General features: G+C 48.5%; 5 protein-coding genes across 5 annotated transcripts; 4 read left to right on the top strand and 1 right to left on the bottom strand.

Annotated features, from left to right (window-relative positions):
* Positions 1-363: 363 nt before the first annotated feature.
* ACHE_60619A (transcription initiation factor TFIID subunit TAF2) lies at positions 364-4,327 on the top strand (the record flags this gene model as incomplete). Its single annotated transcript, XM_043281813.1, has 4 exons — positions 364-2,688; positions 2,741-3,109; positions 3,157-3,948; positions 4,010-4,327. The coding sequence occupies 4 exons, from the start codon at positions 364-366 to the stop codon at positions 4,325-4,327; spliced, it is 3,804 nt and encodes a 1,267-aa protein (XP_043139255.1).
* Positions 4,328-4,848: 521 nt separating this feature from the next.
* ACHE_60618S (putative small nuclear ribonucleoprotein SmG) lies at positions 4,849-5,320 on the bottom strand (the record flags this gene model as incomplete). Its single annotated transcript, XM_043281812.1, has 4 exons — positions 4,849-4,908; positions 4,958-5,032; positions 5,156-5,227; positions 5,291-5,320. The coding sequence occupies 4 exons, from the start codon at positions 5,318-5,320 to the stop codon at positions 4,849-4,851; spliced, it is 237 nt and encodes a 78-aa protein (XP_043139254.1).
* A 215-nt stretch (positions 5,321-5,535) lies between these two features.
* On the top strand, positions 5,536-6,799 carry ACHE_60617A (uncharacterized protein; the record flags this gene model as incomplete). Its single annotated transcript, XM_043281811.1, has 2 exons — positions 5,536-5,617; positions 5,685-6,799. The coding sequence occupies 2 exons, from the start codon at positions 5,536-5,538 to the stop codon at positions 6,797-6,799; spliced, it is 1,197 nt and encodes a 398-aa protein (XP_043139253.1).
* Positions 6,800-7,001: 202 nt separating this feature from the next.
* Positions 7,002-9,137, top strand: ACHE_60616A (uncharacterized protein; the record flags this gene model as incomplete). Its single annotated transcript, XM_043281810.1, has 6 exons — positions 7,002-7,075; positions 7,129-7,286; positions 7,348-7,700; positions 7,759-8,040; positions 8,100-8,856; positions 8,908-9,137. The coding sequence occupies 6 exons, from the start codon at positions 7,002-7,004 to the stop codon at positions 9,135-9,137; spliced, it is 1,854 nt and encodes a 617-aa protein (XP_043139252.1).
* Positions 9,138-11,627: 2,490 nt separating this feature from the next.
* Positions 11,628-12,976, top strand: ACHE_60615A (uncharacterized protein; the record flags this gene model as incomplete). Its single annotated transcript, XM_043281809.1, has 3 exons — positions 11,628-11,859; positions 11,911-12,644; positions 12,701-12,976. 3 exons carry the CDS (start codon positions 11,628-11,630, stop codon positions 12,974-12,976), a joined length of 1,242 nt encoding a protein of 413 aa, XP_043139251.1.
* Positions 12,977-13,010: the final 34 nt, after the last annotated feature.

The following is a 13,010-nucleotide window of genomic DNA, read 5'->3' as shown; positions in this document are numbered from 1 at the left end:
CGCAAGCTTTCGCCGCATGGAGACGCGACAAACCCAACGAAGAGTGAATGTTGGACTCTGACCTTTAATCACTATCATCAAGTCGAATTTTTACCCAGGGAAAGGACAATAAAGACTCTCTATTGCTCCTACCATTTTGACGAAAGTTCCCAACTCTGGTCGTTTGTTCCATCTCCCCGCGCCGTCGACAGTCCAAGCTTTTCCAGGCGCCATCTTCTACTCGTCTTACGATTGCGACCCGTCCTTCCTGCATCGATACGAAGCGATATAGAGTGGTATTATGGTTGCTCAGTGAGCCCGGACATGACGGTGGATGGTTCGCGCAGCGCTCACAGCGCAGTCTACGACTGAGTATCTTGCGCGATGCCAGGCGTCGTTGAGACATCAGCCGGGCCCATCTGGCCAGGGTTGGGCTACTCCATCGCACACCAGAAAGTTGAACTGGAGGTAGATTTCGCAAATCGAAGTCTCAAGGGCAAGACAGAGATTACCATCCACCCGCACTATAAGGATTTGAGAGTTATTGGGTTGAACTTTCGTCAAGGAGAGGTGAAAAGGTTGACAGTCAACGGAAAGACGCCCGCGATCAAACATACGGATCCCTATGACTCGCTCCAACTGTACGGCTCTCACTACCACGGACGCCTGACGTCTAAGATAGATGAGCTCTTGCATACTCCGCCGCAGCCCGACCTGCTCGTTAGCATCCCGAAGAATGTCCGCATCGACGAGCTTGATCCCTTTTCGATCGAAGCGCAAAACCAGATGGCCCTAAGGGCAACTGGTGCCTCCGACGACCAAGAAGGACCTTTAAGCTCAAAGGCTGCCGAAACAGTGCTTCCGAGATTTACAGCTCTGACTGTCTATGTGGAATTCGTGATCGACCAAATACGAGATGGTTTGCAGTTTGTGGGCGTGGGGAATGGTGACAGGCGCTATCCGCACGCGTATACGACCAACCCGTTAGGCTATGGTATTGGATGCCCTCTTTTTCCGTGCGTTGATGATCCATCCGCTCGCTGCACGTGGGAATTTTCGATCAAGTGTCCGTGCTCTCTTGGCGATATGTTCGATCGTAAAAATCGGGATCAGTCAACAGCAACCACTACTGGCCGATCGAGAACTGCGTCTGGAAACGGTCGATATATCTCTCCTGATGATGAAGCTCTGGATCTGACGGTGGTTTGCTCCGGAGACCTGACTGATGAGATTGTCGACCCGAAAGATCCAAGCAAGAAAACGGTTTCTTTCGCATGCTATTCCTCGCTTTCTGCTCAGCAGGTTGGATTTGCAGTCGGCCCCTTCGAGTGTGTAGACCTCTCTGGTTTTCGTGAAAGCGACCAAGATGAGCGGCTTATTCAGGCCTCTACTCCGGTGCATGCGTTTTGCCTGCCAGGAAGGTCAGACGAAGTTAGGAATACATGTTTCCCACTGCCAAGAGCTATTGACTACTTCTCAATCAATTGCGGCTCTTACCCGTTTTCGAGCTACAAGATGGTCTTTGTGGATGATTCGCCTGAGGCTACTTTTCCAACAGCGTACTTATCCATTTGTAGCAGCCATCTGCTCTTCCCTGAGGAGGTAATCGACACGATACACGATACTACAAGAACACTAGTCTATGCTTTATCTTGCCAATGGACCGGCGTTAATCTTATTCCTAAAGAGCCTGCTGATGCCTGGGTCACGATCGGAATGGCATGGTATATAACAGACATCTTCATGAAAACTCTTTGCGGAAATAACGAATACCGATTCCGATTAAAGCAAATGTCGGATAGAGTCTGCGAGATGGATTATGAACGACCATCTCTCTATGACATGGGCAACATTTTGAAGCTGGATCCTTCTGAAGTCGAATTCATCGCCCTCAAAGCTCCTCTGATTTTGTTCATTCTCGACCGTCGTCTTACCAAGGCCAGTGGAAAAGCCACCATGGCCCGTATTGTTTCTCGACTCTTTATATCTGCTCGAGCGGGTGATATCCCTAATGGCGCCATCACCAGCGCTTATTTTCAGAAGACATGCGAGAAGCTCGGACATGCGAAACTAGATCCATTCTTCCTGCAATGGGTGTACGGCGCCGGTTGCCCGCGCTTTCAGGCTACGCAAAGGTTCAATAAAAAGAAATTGGTCGTCGAAATGATGATTAAACAAGTGCAATCGGAGCAGCCGACCACACGTGATTTGTCAAAGGACACATTCATGCGTGACGTGAAAGAAGAGATCCGTCAGGTGTACGCTGGTACTGTGCAACCTGTTTTCACAGGCTCCATGACGATCCGTATTCACGAAGCCGATGGAACACCTTACGAACACATAGTTGAAATAAAGGAGGGTGTTACAAAATTCGAGATTCCGTATAACACGAAATACAAGCGCTTAAAAAGGAATAAGCGACAAAAAGAACGTGCTGCCGCTGCGACAGGGACAGACCCCAGTGTGGAAACCCAGGAGGATGTTCTCCTTTACTGCCTGGGCGATGTCCTACAATCAGAGGATGAGGTGCAGGACTGGAGGTTGGCTGACTGGAGCAAGGAGGATGAGGAACGAATGGGCCAGGAATCATACGAATGGATTCGCATGGATGCGGATTTCGAGTGGATCTGCAAGCTTTCCTTGGTGATGCCGGGTTACATGTATCTCTCCCAGCTTCAGCAAGATCGAGATGTCATAGCTCAGTTGGAGGTTAGTCGTTCCGGTGTCTTTCTCATGGTTGGTATAACTAACCATGAACCAGTCCCTCCAGTACATGGCGGCGCAGAAAGAGCATCCGCTGATATCGACAATATTTGTTCGAACATTGATGGATCGCAGATACTTCTACGGGATACGTGCATCAGCAGCTCGGGCTTTGGTGAAACATGCCAAGGAGGAAATTAATTGGTTGGGGTTGTACCATTTGGAGAGAGCATTCCAGGAAATGTTCTGCCTTCCAGGGTCACCCATGACCCGTTCCAACGACTTTTCTGACCGTGCTGCATACATTCTGCAGTTGGTCATACCTGAAGCCATATCCAAGGTGCGCGACAATGGTGGCCGAACCCCGATGAGAGTGAAGCGCTTCCTTTTTGAGAAGCTGAAGTTCAATGATAATTCGAACAACGAGGTAAGCCGCTTTGGAAGCTCGCCATTATCAATCCTGACATCGAACAGTATTCGGACAACTTCTATGTTGCGACATTAATGCGGTCGTTATGTGACGCGATGCTGGGGAGGACTGAGGTCCCTCAAGACAATTTCGATGACTTTGACATGGAACGAGTTCTCGAGACACAAGCTGAAGAGCAACTGGAACAGGACGCTATTGCTGAAATCGATCGATACCGACGGATGGACGAATGGTCCAGCTCATACCAGAACGTCTATTCGCGAGCAGCATTACGGTGTCAGAGGCAACTCATGCAAGCCAACCTATTAGAGTTTGATTATATGCAGTTCCTACCATACACTCGTGCCGGAACCTACGATCTACTCCGCTTGGACGCTTTTGAGTGTCTCGTCGATATGGACATTTTCGGCAGTATTGAACTTTTGAAATGGTTCGTTTTCACAATGTCAAGCGATTCTTCCGCCTGGCTTCGGCGTCGACTGCATAACGCCTTCGGCAGAGCTCTTGCTCCGGTTGCGTTTGGCCGTGGACCGGCCAATGAAGCACCCGCTCAGAATGATGGCTTGATTATTGAGCAAGAATCCAGTACGGAAGTTCGTCAAGCAGATCTTGCACGACGTCAGACCGTGCCCGGCGCTATGGAGGGCCTCAGGACTGAGCTCTCTGGTGATCAGGTCTTGAAGGATTCTCTTTGGGCTGCCTGCAATTCGTCATGTATTGGGTTACTCGAACTCTCTGAGTTCACGGACCTCTGTCGGGTCTTGTACGAACCGATCACGTCCCTGAGGGTTTCACTCAGATACCCACGGTACTGGAAAGTCAGGAATCTCGGAAAGGTAAGCCACGACAATCATCATTATCAAGAACTATTCCATGTGTACTAACGCATCCTCACAGGGACGCTTGCACTTTTACAAATCAGACCGTGTTAGAACAACCCTCACAAAAGACGCCGCAGCCGCCTCCACAAAACGCAAGCGAGAGGACCAGGGAATGCCACCTCCCGGCCCTCGCATTACATTCAAGCAATCCAAAGTTGGCTCGGGGACCCCATCCGCGACCTCCATGTCAACCTCACAACCCAAACCGAAATTGCACATCCCCAAGGTGTCCTCTTCTCCTGCTCCAGCTACACCGGGCACACCGTCAACCCCGGCCACCACTCCAGGCGGCGGGCTGAAGTTGAAGCTGAAAATCGGGCAAAAGCCGAAATAATTAATCCGAGTCCCAACTGCCGTTTTGTTTCCTTTCATGTCTGTATCTTATATTTGGTCGTTTTTTTTTTTTTTTTGCCTTTTTTATTCTTTCATATCATGACGGTAGACGGTGGGATTTCTAAATGGTGGAGTGGGAATGAATTATAATTTTCGAGTTATTCTTGACATTCATAGCTCTTGTTCTGGCGTTTGCTTTTATTCTGCATTTGGTTTCCAGGCTCATTTTCCGCTGATGCAATCAATATCCTTTGCGCTTCATGTCTTGCATCGCCAAATAATCAAAACCATTCTCGAAGCGAACCGTGGCCTTAAGGGGCAAAGGCGACGCTCTCTATGTGAGCCTTTATTCTTCCCGTAAGACAGGTACTGAAACTAAGTAAAATATTTTGATCGTCCCATTATGAGCAAGCAACCCGTGAACTCCTTATTGCTTTAAAACAACCCTCGCCAGGAGAAAAAAATTGAAAAGGTATAAGAACTCGAATAGCGTCCATCCTCTAACCGTGCTGGTGTGCGTGTTTATTTCTCGCTTATCCGTTCCAGGGCCTCGAGCATAACGATGGAGTTACCGCGGATGACCTGTAATCCTTAGCAACATTTCGGAATCCATAGGGTACTTTATCCTTACCACCATGCCGGCTGCGACCTTCTCACCACCCGGCTTCTCCTCGAAAGCCTCGTCCAGGACAAGGTTCATGAAGACCTGACACCCGATATCAGTTCTCAGCTCATAAATATAGCTCGACCCTGTGCACTCATCCCATATCCCGCAAGCGATAGATCGAGGATAGGAGCATCCGAGCAATAGAAGATTTGTTTCACGTACATCATAACCTCTGAGAACGCCAATGACTTTGCGGTCGCCGTTAAGTTGGCAGAATACCCGCTTTTCCATGTACTAATCGCACGCCAAACAGTCAGCTCTCTCCTATCAACTGGGAATGGTAGAGTTGCGACATACCTTCTTCAATTCTGGCTGAGCTTGAGGCATCTTGACTAGCCGGTGCTGAATATAATCGGGTTGCTGTTTCTTGTCGCGCCGCGGACTTTGAGACGTGCGGTGGAATAAGCTGGGTCGGAGAAAGGATGTTCCCGCAAGCTCCAAAAACGCGGAGCTTCGGTGACGACAGAGGTTGGGATTGCTACTCTTTTGTGTTGTTATTTGTGATAGTTCTCATTGAGCTGCTCTTTTATTTTATGTTCACTATGAGCTCTACGTTTGCGAACCGGAGGAAGCCTCGCAAGATTGGCGGCGATGATGAAGAACACGATGAAGGTGGCGGACAAGGTTGGTTGATTTCTAGAAACTAATATGAGGAAGATATTGAGCTAGAGCTAATGGAATATACAATCAGAACCAGTTGTTAAGCGACCGATGCATCCCAAAATGAAGCAAAAGCCGAAATTGCGCCTATCTTTCGGTCCCGGAGGGACATCGATGAACGACGATGCCGAACAAGAAAGCGAGGTCATATTGCCTAAACGGTCCGGTTTGGGAAGACGAGCAGTCGAGAAAAGTGCGGTACAGCGAGGTCTTGCATCGTCTGGGTTATCTGATAAAGTTCAATTCAAAGTCGGATTGGAACAGGAGAGGCCAAGCTACAGTGAGGATTACTTGAAGGAACTCCGGGATTCGCAGCCTGCGACGCCGAAGAACATGACAGAAAAGGAGAAGGAAAGTACGGTTGATGTGGCTGCAAAATTTGGAGAGGTCATGAAGGTGACAGCGCCATCGGCCATTCCCAGCGAAGCGGAGATCAGGGAGAAGAAGGAAAGGCGCGCGCGGCTGGCCAAGGAACACGGTTATGGGGCGAAAGAGGAAGATTATATTGCATTAGACGACGCTGCGCAGGTCGATGAGTGGGATCCAGAGAGCTTAGCAGAGGAGAGGGACACCCGGTTGCTCAGGGACGACGAAGACTTCGCGGAAGGTTTCGATGAATTCGTGGAGGACGGCCGAATCTCTCTTGGACGGAAAGCAGAGCGCGAGCAGAAGCGGAAACAACGTGAAGAAATGAGGGAACTGATCAACGAAGCTGAGGTACCTTCCGACGAGGACGATTCGGATCTGGAGGAAAAGGCCGCCTACGAGGCCCATCAGACAAGAGCCGCGATGGGTAATGGAGGACGTGATCGAGTAGATCGACCAAGGACTCCACCCAAGATGGCTGCACTTCCGCGTCTCTCGAACAGCATGGATCGTTTCCGCGCCAATCTTGCTGTAATGGAGAAGTCAAGATCACAGATGATCAACCGCATGGAAGATTTGAGGAAGGAGAAAGCAGATATAGCTGCACGAGAAGTGGAAATCCAGGCTCTAATCAAGGAGGCCGGGGACAACTATGAGAAACTCAGGTTGGAAGCTGGACTCACACCCGATGAAACGTCTGAGATGCAAAATTCGCGAGGACTAGAGACTATCGGTGCCCCAATGGCAATAACTGCAGGCAATTCTGAAAGCGAATCTTGAACGGTTGATGGGTTCTCCGTCCATCGCAGTTGCCTCCTGGTTCTCGACTTAGCTCTTTCCCTGTTGGGACTGCGGGTTTCGGCCGGGGCTACAAGAACATTTTCATGACCTTCAGCAACAATTAATCGCAGAAACCAAGTGTCTTTATATGATACCCCAATGAACTGATCTTACTTTTTTGACTTCCTGGGTTCCTCTTAATATGCCCGGGTCACCATTTTTTTCTCTTTCTCGGAAGCCCCGGCGTAGAACTACGCACAAAGATCATACGAAAAGGTGCGTCATGAAGGCATATTGAAAGATACTTCACATACTTATTGAATCCAAAGACAGCAGTACGGCCTGGGCTGGTTCGAGAGCCCAATTGACGAAAAAGGACAACTATATCGACATTCCGACGCCACTCCAATCGAACTATTCTTTGACTTGTTCTTCGTCGCGAATCTATCGACCTTTACTGCTACGCACGAAATCAACAATGTGGAGGGTACGTGGTCGCTATACTGGAACAATCACTTACCAACGGAAAGTTCTAACTGGAAGGCCAGCTTTAGGGGCATATATCGGTTTTCTCGGAGTGATCTGGTTTACCTGGCTCCAAGTGACGCTATTCGACGTACGGTTTGCGCGAGATTCGGTCTTTGAACGAGTTTGCAAAGCGGCCCAATTGGCTGTCATGGTCGGATTTGCTTCGGCCGGGACACGGTTTACAACCCGAGTTCAGGATGATAACGTCTGGGCATTTCAGTCACTGAGCCTGCTGTTGGCCGGAAGTCGAACGCTATTGGCGATACAGTATACCTTCAACAGTCGTTTTTTTCGTGGGAGGATGGAGGATACTGCCAAAGGCATGAAGCATATCGTCGCAATTCTTGGACTTTCCAGCGTTGTCTATCTCGGAGTAAGCCTATTACCACCCTATCGGGGGATACCATGCTCATATCGCAAACCGTTTGCAGCTGTTCTTTGCCTTCAAGGTACGAAACGGACCACAGACCTACATATGGACCGTTTGGTTTGTGCTATTTGGGCTCGAGATGTGGATGGTGATGGGGATATCCGGCGCCACTCCCCGTATAGGTCTCCAAGACACACATCTCAACGTGCGAATGGGACTCCTTACCTTGATCATCATTGGCGAAGGCGTCATAACCATCACCAGAATTGTGAATAAGACAGTACGGCCTGGCGGTTGGACCAAGTGGTCGTTTGTCCACATTTTGGGTGTCACTAGCAATGTTGTATGTCTCGGATGACCCTCCCGCTGGATAACTTTCATACTGATGTCTCTTATTTTTAGTACGTTTTATGGCAGGCATATTTCGATGTTACACCACGAGATGCCCTTGGAAAGATCACACAGCAACTGTGGGCGCAGCTTCACTATCCCTTTCACGTGGTGCTGATCCTCCTGCTTGAGGGAGCGGGTATTCTTGCTTTGACGCTGGATATAACGTTGAAAATCACTTACCTGACGGAGACGATCCTGTTCGCCTGCGAGGAACCGCGACCCAACGCCGAACGAGCCATTAAGCTTCTTCGGAGTACTATTGCCGATATGGAAATCGATTACAATCGCGGGGCCATTAAAGAGAAAGCGGTGATTTCGGCCATTTTGGAGGATCTACCAAACCGGCCGTTGTGTCCAAACAGTGCTGCTGTGGCTCTCTACTCTCTGACGGATGATCGGATCGACGATCTTGTGGGAAATGTCACGGCGGCCCTGTTCTCCAGTATGGGGCTTAATCCAGCTGAGGGGACGGATATCAGTCAGCTGAACAATGCTCAACTCCTACGGATGTATATGGAATTGCTGGGATTTGTGTATGTGTACTACTTTATCGTTGCTTCGTTGGCAATGTTTCTCTTTGCGGCTTTTGTGCTCCTAGCTCGCCGCCACACTCGCAAGGCGTATGTCGCAGTTGGAGTTGCTGTCCGCATTGTCTTGGCCATTTTCCTTTGCGGATTGATTTTCTTTGCGAGCGATTTCCGATTGGCATACTCCTTTATGACGTCTCCGACCATACTCTACGCTTTTACATTTGTTTTGTTGTTCGGTATGTTTCGTCTGCGATGTTACTTCATCCAATGGTTTTAACAGATTGTAGTACTTTTGGTCGATCGACTGCTGGATTACTTGAGTAGTAAGGAGGCAATGGGCCGGCGGATGCAACTGGGTGAAGGGGGGAGTGAAGGGGAATCTGGACGGGAGGCGACACTGATACCGGCGACGTCCGGAGGGGTGGTCATTGATTCTCGATCACCGTCCTGTTCAGCGTCAGTGAGAGCACAGATTAGTGGACGGCAGGATCAATTAAGTCCAGAAGCACCTGCTTGAAGTGACATATCAATCTAGGGTCATGTTAATGATTCGCAAAGGATTGAAACTATAAGTATCTAGACTGGTGGCCAAGCTTCTAGAGCCTTTCAATTGATATATTTGTATACAGAGACAGCAACAGAAAACAATAAAGCGGGATTTGGCTTCTGACAAACGTACCTTTCCAGAATGACGGATCACTTCCAGCGTCCAATGTTACTTTTCTTTTTACGGACTGAAGAATTGACCGTTTCGTTTTCAATTGTCTGGAACCGGAAGCCGGTCACTGGCTTCCCGTGCGCCGCTTCTGATGCAAACCAGTTGAAGCGGCTCGTGGCAGATAACGAGAGAATATCTGATCATGTACAACCAGTTCAAACCGAAACCTACACCAATTCGGGGATATTGAATAATGCGATCGCGCCATACGCCCTGTCCCCTCTGTACATACAGCCGTACTTACTGCAGTGCAGGATTTCCGAATGCATGTACAAGTACATGGTTGAGAAGAATATACATCATCCGGGCATGGATTTGATATTGACCCAACGTGCTATTGGCTCGTTTTATGTTTTATTTTCCTTTTTCCGATGTATCGCCTTCCAATTCCTTTGTGGTGCAAGCAGGTAGCCTTCGGGGGAAGGGATCCGTGGATGGGATAATATGCCTGATTGCTTGATAGATGCAGGAGGTAAACATCCTGGTCTATGCAGATATTATTATAGATATTATTATGTGGTTCCGGGTTGAGTTGGCAGGAAGCGAAATCTGTATGTAGAATGCACTGAGGATTAGGATGCAGATACGCAGTGTGTATACGGATGGAGTATGGAGGACCTGTCAACGTTGACTCTGCGATACTACACGGGGTACTGAGGAGTTTCAACGACCAGCACATGCATGAACCTGCAAGATGACCAGTCAACTGAGAGGAAAACAAATCACTTCATAGAGAAACGAGGGTAGAAATTAGCACAACGGCTCTGATTTTTCCGGAAAAGCCCGAGTCGAATGGAATTCTCCGACAAACGTCTGTCAATAAAACATAAGCTCGGAGTTTAAAATAATTTATTTATAATATTCTTTGACTACTAAAGTAGAGACAATAACCAACAGAAGGGAACAGAAAGAGACCAAACAAAAAAAGTAAATATGGCGGTAAATGCAGCCACCCCGAATAGGCCATTTAAGGAACAAAGCCCTACTTGTGTACATGCATATTATCGGGGCTCCACCAGCGTCTGTCGCTATCCGATGGCCACAATTTGTTTTTTTCTTTTTTTATTTCTGTCTCATCGGGGGGCTTTTTCTCCGTTTCGCCATTATATATGATTTTTCTATGGTTTTGATTGTTTTATTTTGTCTCAGTACTTCTAGACTAGGAAATACGTGCATATCTCCCGACACCCGCGGTGAATCGTCGTTCATCGTTCTCTTCACTGCCAAGAGTTGATCAACACTTCCAGATTTCCGGTAGATTTTCTTTTTATCATTTCCACAGGGTAGAAGGCAGACAGACAGGTCGCCGCCAGATACATAGACCAACACACAGACGACACAAGAAACACGATGCGACTTGTCAATTGATCAGCCACCGATACAGTATCCAACTAAAGCACAGTAGATCCCGTCGCTTCAATCAGTCATTCCGGTTCCCGGTAGAAGTCCCTGTTCCTTTTTTGCGTAGAGAGAGAGAAAATATGGTGATGTTAGGGGGTTAGAGTATCTGCTTCGACGGGCCCCAGATCTTTAGTTCCGTCGAGAAGTCCCTTGTCTGTTTCCAGACTTCCCCGGGTCAATATTGTTCGGGATTTGGTATGGAACGAGGGGGATCTACTTCCGTTCGATAGTTTAGGGTTCTGTCTGTTCCTTGACTCGAGGGGATCTGAGCTTTGATATATATGTATAGGAGAGGAGAGGTATTGGGTGATCACCCGGGGTTATGACAGAGTGATAAAATAAAAGGCACCGCCGACTCTGTAGAGAACACCCATTTCTCCATCTCTATCATCTCCAACTCTAACATTCTTTCTTTTCTTTTGCTTTCTAGTTAGCGGTGCATCCCTTCAGTCATTCCCATCCTTACCTACATTGCATTTGAATCAGATCTTTCTCGTCCACTCACAACCAATCCTCCATCAGCAACCGTAACCAACAAAAACGGTCGCAGCCAAAGTCTCACTCAACCATCCGAACCAACAGGTGAAACACCTCCATCTGCATCTGCCATTTCGTCAAGTTTTAGAATAGAATGCTGACAACCCAAAACATGCAGGTCAGCCGTTAAGCTTGACAGCAACGTGCAGTGAAGACCCGGGAATCGGCAGAATTTCAACGACGGAGATCGATCAGCAAAGACATCTTGTATACAATTCATTGATCAAGAGCGGTGAGGTCGCTTGCCTATATCAGGTTCATTCGTCTTCACTTTTCTGTTTACTTGACAACCTCCTCATCGCGTCACTGATTTCTGACTTTCATCAACAGCCAACCTTTCCATCAATCAACATGTCCAACGGGCAGACAACATCAATCGAACAGGACCAGATTCAATACTGGCCTGAATCGTTCTCCATCCACCAGAATCAGCAGAAGTTTCCTTCTTCGCCTCTTCCAAATGAGAATACCCTCGCCCACCCTGTGCCAAGGTCGTTGTACTTGGCCAATAGCAACTTTTCTTCCTTCGAAGAGTCGGCCTATCCAAAGCGCGAGGGCTCTTCCCCTTTGACGCCTTTGACGGGTAAGTCTTTATATCCTGTCTTTAGACCATGTTTATACTAACGACACTCAGGCTCAAGTCACAGCGCAGAGGATCTGAGCTTCTTGCACGCACAAAGCTCCCCCAATAGCTCCGTAACGACGTTTGATGAGCCTTGCTTTACACCAATGTCAAGCACATTCGGCACCATGAATCCTGCCTCGTGGTCTTCATCATCGTTATCCTCAGCTTCGTCGACCTCTTCCTCTTCTTCGGCGCAGCACTACCATCAACAGACAGATGCAGCAACAATGGGAACCTGGCCCAATGTCCCTTACTACCTACCACCATCCAATCAGTGCTTGCTTCCAACTATCGACACAACGTGGGAAGTGGCCCAGCCTACAAACGAGGAAATGATGATGTTCAACGGACTTCCGTGGCTGGATTTCAACACGGACGAGGCTCCCGCGTTCTTTACCAGTCCAGTACCTGAGATTACCGAGCATAAAGCGTCCACCTACCCTTCATTCACTCACCAGCACCAGAACATTCAACCTCAATCACTTCAGCCCCAACTCCAATCTCAGTTCTACACCACGACCCCAGCTACTACCATCCCAGTTGCACCCCGAGCAGCCGCACCAACTCCTTCTAACACCCGCAATGCGTTCTTAATAGACTGCAAGCGGCATGGATTGTCCTACAAGGACATCAAGCGACTTGGTGGTTTCAAAGAGGCAGAGTCAACCCTGCGGGGACGTTTCCGTACTTTGACGAAAACGAAGGAACAACGTGTCCGTAAACCGCAGTGGGAGGAGAGAGATGTACGTTTATTTTCCCCGGTATACTAAACTGAGCTGTTGACTAACATGTGCTAAAGGTCCGCTTGCTTTGCGAAGCCGTCCACGTCCTCTCTTCTGAAAGGGAGCGTCACACATACCGGCGGAGTTTCAAGCAGAACTCTCTCTGTCGAGGACAAGGGTGTGGCTGTACTGCTCGCTGCCATACTACAGGTGAAAGCACAGACAGTGGAGTGCCGAAGGTGTCGTGGAAGAAAGTGGCAGGGTACATCTGGCTGCATGGTGGCTCGTATCATTTTGGCAATGCCACATGCAAGAAGAAGTGGGCAGAACTCCACAAAATTAACTTGAAATGACTACGATCATTCTTGTGATTGTGAGCGGATATTT

Source organism: Aspergillus chevalieri, chromosome 6 (genome assembly GCF_016861735.1).
Source record: "Aspergillus chevalieri M1 DNA, chromosome 6, nearly complete sequence".
NCBI classification, from domain to species: Eukaryota; Fungi; Ascomycota; class Eurotiomycetes; order Eurotiales; family Aspergillaceae; genus Aspergillus; species Aspergillus chevalieri.
The sequence above is the reverse complement of the archived record's forward strand: the minus strand, read 5'-3'. Positions and strand labels throughout refer to the sequence as shown.